We start from the raw sequence: 6,000 nt of genomic DNA on the forward strand, positions 1-6,000 counted from the left end.
TTAATTGTTATTCCTATTAATTTTGCCCACTCAGCAAATTGTTGTCCAAACATAAATTGTTCGCCGCCTGAAGACCAGTGCATTGACTCCTTTTGCATCGTTTTTGCTCTGAAATTCACAGTGAAGATGAGTTCTAAATACAGCAGAATATTGCTGAAAAGATGATTTGTAGAACAAATGGTGGTCGTGGGTTGAAATCTTGTTCGGCGTGTGAAAGTCTGGTGACCTTGAATAAGTCATCTTTTCTCATTATTCCTGGCTACCCAACCGTAAATGGGTACAGATGATCCGAAAAAGACCAATGTCAAATGTTTTAGACAAGAACAAGCTGGTAGACAGGACCCTCGTGAACCTAAATTGTTATATTTCTGTAAAGAGAATTAAAACCCCGGCAAATTCTTTCAAATTATCTTGAGCAAGGCTTATCATTTGAACCTCATAAGTCTTGTATTGGATCTATAACAATTCAGTCTATGAAATTATCGTTTTCAGCACAATGAAATCACAACTAGATGCAAATACTACAACTTTCAGTTAGGTAGCTTTCGTTGATGTCGTCTGGAGGCGACCATATGCAAAACTTACTATTATCATTTTTGAGAGGTTTATTATTAAATATGATGAAAGCATCTATTTGTCATCAGATGATGATAGTTGATCGTTTTTATATACACAAAACCAGCGAAAAATTGAATATTTTGATAGACCGTCATGTTAATCGGAATGTCTGATAATTATTCCCACCCAAAGAGTTATCTCCCTTATCAAAATGGCGGACAAAAGTTTGTTGACACCGCTACCAGCTTCAACGATTCGTCTTATTGGCAGTTCTCAAGTAATAACATCAGTTTACAGCGTCGTGAAAGAATTACTCGAGAACTGTTTTGATGCCCATGCTATTGCAGTGGATGTCAAGTTGGTAAGATCGTTTTATTGGGGTTATTTTTGTTGATTATTTGTTGGTGTCTGTGAATAGCCAACCTTCTGCATAATAATACAGTCAGGTAACCTAATTTCGTGGAAACCTATTATTCGTGGATTTCCGGAAATGTTTAATAATATACATGAGTGACCTTGCGCGACCTCCGCATTAGTTTGTTTTGATAAACATGGGTTTTCTGTACAATATCAGCTGATAGAATGAATCCAGTAGTTTCAGCAAGGTAAAATGTATTAATGTATACTTTGACAAATACAAAATGGCGGATTTCACTTATTACCAAACGTCACCATTTTTTATCGGCCGAATTTCCTTATAACCCCAAGCGGTAATCGGAATTCCAAGTGTCATCTGCTAGAATGTAGTCCAACGAATGAAGTCACGTGATCAACTAGCGGATTCCGTGTCAGCAGAAAATTTCTATGGAACTCAAAGTGGACCATATTCTTATGTTGTTTCAGTGACTTTTAGCAATAAATCATGCTCAGTATCTTATTTTGTCAGTCACTATTTTTTTTTTTAAATCGTGGTTCTGTGAAGGAATTGTCACTAGTTATAATGAATTGATATTAAAGATAAATACTAAGAGAAGTTAATTATACAACCCGGTATCCATACAACGTGTTTTTCTAGACTTATTTATAGATCAAACATTGTACACGAAAATAGGTGACGCATTCTGCCGCCGTTGCCTAGTTGGTTGCTCATGAAATATGGGTCAAAGTGAAGGATTCATAAAGAAAATCGACATAAACCAATTTTAATTATTTTGTAGAATATCTGAGGAAACATCTAAGACACAAAAAAATTTCGTTTTTTTAACTTTGACGAAATTTGGTGTTGAATCCTTATATCCACGAAAATAGGTTACACCACTGTATGATTTCGATTATGCAAGTATGTGGCTTTTAAAAGTTGTGAGGCTAGGCCTTTAATTCTGTCGATGTTTCTTGAAAAAATGATGAATCATGGCCTTTGAGTTTATGTTATGTCACTTGGTGTTGAAATGTTGAAAGTCTTAAAGGGACAGATGCGCCATTTTTTTTGACCGATTGTACCTTAGTCTCAGAAATGGGTATTTTTTAACTTAGCCAATCATCAATAAAGTTTATAGCTCACCGTCGAAATTTGAGCGTTCAAATCCATGTGTGTCCAGAATTTCGAGCATTTGAAAGTTAAAGAGACGAGTTGTCAGTTCTTGAAACACTGAAAAGAAATTCTTAGTTTGAGATAGTTTTGAAGAAATTATGCGATTTTTGTACATTTCTAGTACTTCTGAAGACTATTTTCATATCAAGACCCAAATCAAGTCCCAAAAATGGTGCATCTGTCCCTTTACTAAAAGTAAAATAACTACCTGGTTTTTCAGGAGAATTATGGACTAGATAAGATAGAGATTAAAGATAATGGTGATGGTATAAAAACAGATGATATACAGTTTGTTGGTCAGAGACATTATACCTCTAAAATCTCCAGCCATGATGACCTACAACAACTTCAGACTTATGGTTTCAGGGGAGAGGCTCTAGGTATGGAACTATACTTTTAGTTAAACCTCAACATTTTGTGGTAGAGATTACAAAGCACTTGCATTTTCAAGTTTGGATTGCATAGCGTATTTCTATATATAAATCTGAGAGTTCATTCAGTATATTTTTGTTAAATTTTCAGCATCGTTATGTTCAGTGAGTGAAGTGAGTATCACAACTAAAACAGTACAAGATGAAATTAGTATTCAATATAAACTGACTGGTGAGGGCAAGATTAAAGATAGTCTACCTTCCCATCTTGGACAAGGTATTGATTTTATACTTTCCAAGTTTTAATTAAAGGATTATTACTGATTGTTGTCATTTGAAGGTGATTCGGTGTATGTAATTGTACTTTAAAATGGGTGACCACTGGCCCTGTCATTTGTTACCATTAAATAGAAATTGCAATGGGGAAACCTGTACTGGCCTTTGGTTGAGGGATCACACTTAATTCATGTAACTGTTTATACAAGTTTTAAATTGATCTAGGTTTAGCTGTTAACTTTCACTAGACTTGAGTTATATTCAAAGATAGAAAGAAACAAACACACAAGCAAATTATGTATTAAGGATAACAATTTTGTTTATCGAAGAAAAGAGTGATTTACTGTGATCCACTGTTGTCCTACTATTGTCAACTCTTAGAAACACTAGACATCACCTTACTCTATATTCAAGAGGGTCCACTATTGTTTTTTTTGTCTGTTAATAGAAACACCAGACATCATCTAACTCTGGGTTTATATTCTTGAGAGTGGTTCTGTGGGTAATATACTAGAGATTGGTCTACTGTTGTAATATTGTCAGCTCTTAGAAACATTAGACATCACCTTACTCTAGGTTATATTCTAGAGAGTGATCCACTGTCACCTGACTCAGGGTGATCCACTGTCACCTGACTCAGGGTGATCCACTGTCACCTGACTCAGGGTCATCCACTGTCACCTGACTCAGGGTGGTCCACTGTCACCTGACTCAGGGTGATCCACTGTTACCTGACTCAGGGTCATCCTTTTATTACTGGAGTATATTCAGATTTACAACTGTCAAGATTGTTAAGAATATTATGCATTTTGATAAACACCAGTTAATGTTTTTTTTAATCAAGGGACAACAATATGTGCTGTGAATCTATTTAAAAACCTACCAGTCAGAAAACAGTACCATAATACCAATAAGAAGAAGAAAGTTGAACTGAAGAAGATTGAAGATTTGTTGAGAGTGTATAGTATTGTCAAACCCAATGTAAGGATTACACTCAGACACAATAAAGAGCTAGTATTTCAGAAAAACGCCCAACCAGACACCAGAGCAGCCATATTGAATGTATTTGGTCATCAGACAGTTAATTTGTTGGTTTTCTGTGAAAAATCTGATACGGAGACAGAAGTAGGTTTTTTTTGATTATGTATTAGCACACCCTGAGATCAAAGACTATCAGATCTTTCAAAATGGAAACAATGAATTAAATAAGCTAGGTGTTAACAGAAAGAAATAAGTCCAATCACTCGGAGATCATTGACAGTAGAAAGGAATATTTAAGTTACATGTACGCTTTGCAGAAAAATGAGTGCAATTGCTCTTAGATCATTCAAGATTGAAATAAATGATATAGTTAGGGTGATAGGTGTCTCCAGAAAGATAAGGGGATTTCTTCTCTGTACACATTCTCCATTATATTACATGTATAAGCCTACAATGAGCCAATAGCCCTTAAAGCCAGTTGTTCACAGAAAGAATAAGAGATTTCTGACAGTGGACGGCACCCACCAAGATAGTATTTCTGATGAAATGACAATATTGTACTTTCAGATAAAGTTAGAGATGTATTTACCCAAACCAGGCTGTGATATCACATTGACTAGTCGGGCCAGCAGTGATAGAAGTATTATATCAGTCAATAATAGACCTGTATTGATACCAGACTTAGATAAGGTGGGTTCTTTAATACCAAACTTATATAAGGTGGGTTCTTTAATTCCAAACTTATATAAGGTGGGTTCTTTAATACCAGACTTATATAAGGTGGGTTCTTTAATACCAGACTTAAATAAGGTGGGTTCTCTAATACCAGACTTAGATAAGGTGGGTTCTTTAATACCAGAAGATGGGTCCTTTAATACTAGACGGGTTCTTTAATACCAGACTTAGATAAGGTGGGTTCTTTAATACCAGGAGGTGGGTCCTTAATACTAGACGGGTTCTTTAATACCAGACTTATATATGGTGGGTTCTTTAATACCAGACTTAGATAAGGCGGGTTCTTTAATACCAGAATTAGATAAGGTGGGTCCTTTAATACCAGACTTAGATAAGGTGGGTTCTTTAATACCAGACTTATATATGGTGGGTTCTTTAATACCAGACTTAGATAAGGCGGGTTCTTTAATACTAGACTTAGATAAGGCGGGTTCTTTAATTCCAGACTTAGATAAAGTGTATTCTTTAATACTAGACTTAGATAAGGCGGGTTCTTTAATACTAGACTTAGATAAAGTGGGTTCTTTAATACCATAATTAGATAAGGTGGGTTCTTTAATATCAGACTTATATAAGGTGGGTTCTTTAATACCAGGAGGTGGGTCCTTAATACTAGACGGGTTCTTTAATACCAGACTTATATATGGTGGGTTCTTTAATACCAGACTTAGATAAGGCGGGTTCTTTAATACCAGAATTAGATAAGGTGGGTCCTTTAATACCAGACTTAGATAAGGTGGGTTCTTTAATACCAGACTCATATATGGTGGGTTCTTTAATACCAGACTTAGATAAGGCGGGTTCTTTAATACTAGACTTAGATAAGGCGGGTTCTTTAATTCCAGACTTAGATAAAGTGTATTCTTTAATACTAGACTTAGATAAGGCGGGTTCTTTAATACTAGACTTAGATAAGGTGGGTTCTTTATTACCAGACTTAGATAAGGTTAGTGCATTGGGTAGGATAAATTCCAAAAGGTTTGAGCTTATGGACAGTATCTTTGGAATCCTTGCTTTCCTTTTTTAAATAAAATGGTTACAGTATTTCTTTTTTGTGTAATTCTCTACCCAAAATTGTTCTGTTATTGTAATATATTATGTATAATTGTATTAACAGGTTGTACGTCAGTATTACTCTAACTGTAATGGGTGTGACACTACCAGATATCCTGTGTATTATTTATTAATTACTGTTCCTACTGACAGACAGGATGTGAACCTTGACCCCAACAAAACACATATATACCTTCAAGATGTGGTAAGTAAGCTTCTGATGTAGTATCTGTTTATATTGTGTCTTTTATTAATATATCTTTATAGTATTAGGTACACAGGCAGAAAAAAGTCAGTTGTCTGAAACTTTGATAAATAACATGTTTTAGGTTCTGTTTTAATATTTCTAATATTAAAAGGGAAATAGTTGTTTAAAGTTTTCCTCCCCAAGCCTTCATATTAAAGCACCATTCCAATTTTCAATCAGAAGTCTTTGGTTCCATTAAAGCCCCTGCATAATTTGCTTGTATCACAAAAGACTTTTGCTAGAATTGC

General features: G+C 35.0%; 1 protein-coding gene across 1 annotated transcript; it reads left to right on the forward strand.

The window, feature by feature from the left end:
• Positions 1-769: 769 nt before the first annotated feature.
• Positions 770-5,731, forward strand: LOTGIDRAFT_144031 (hypothetical protein; the record flags this gene model as incomplete). Its single annotated transcript, XM_009054721.1, has 6 exons — positions 770-919; positions 2,310-2,469; positions 2,612-2,737; positions 3,581-3,861; positions 4,285-4,407; positions 5,570-5,731. 6 exons carry the CDS (start codon positions 770-772, stop codon positions 5,729-5,731), a joined length of 1,002 nt encoding a protein of 333 aa, XP_009052969.1.
• Positions 5,732-6,000: the final 269 nt, after the last annotated feature.

Source organism: Lottia gigantea (genome assembly GCF_000327385.1).
Source record: "Lottia gigantea unplaced genomic scaffold LOTGIsca_222, whole genome shotgun sequence".
In the NCBI taxonomy this organism is placed as follows: domain Eukaryota; kingdom Metazoa; phylum Mollusca; class Gastropoda; family Lottiidae; genus Lottia; species Lottia gigantea.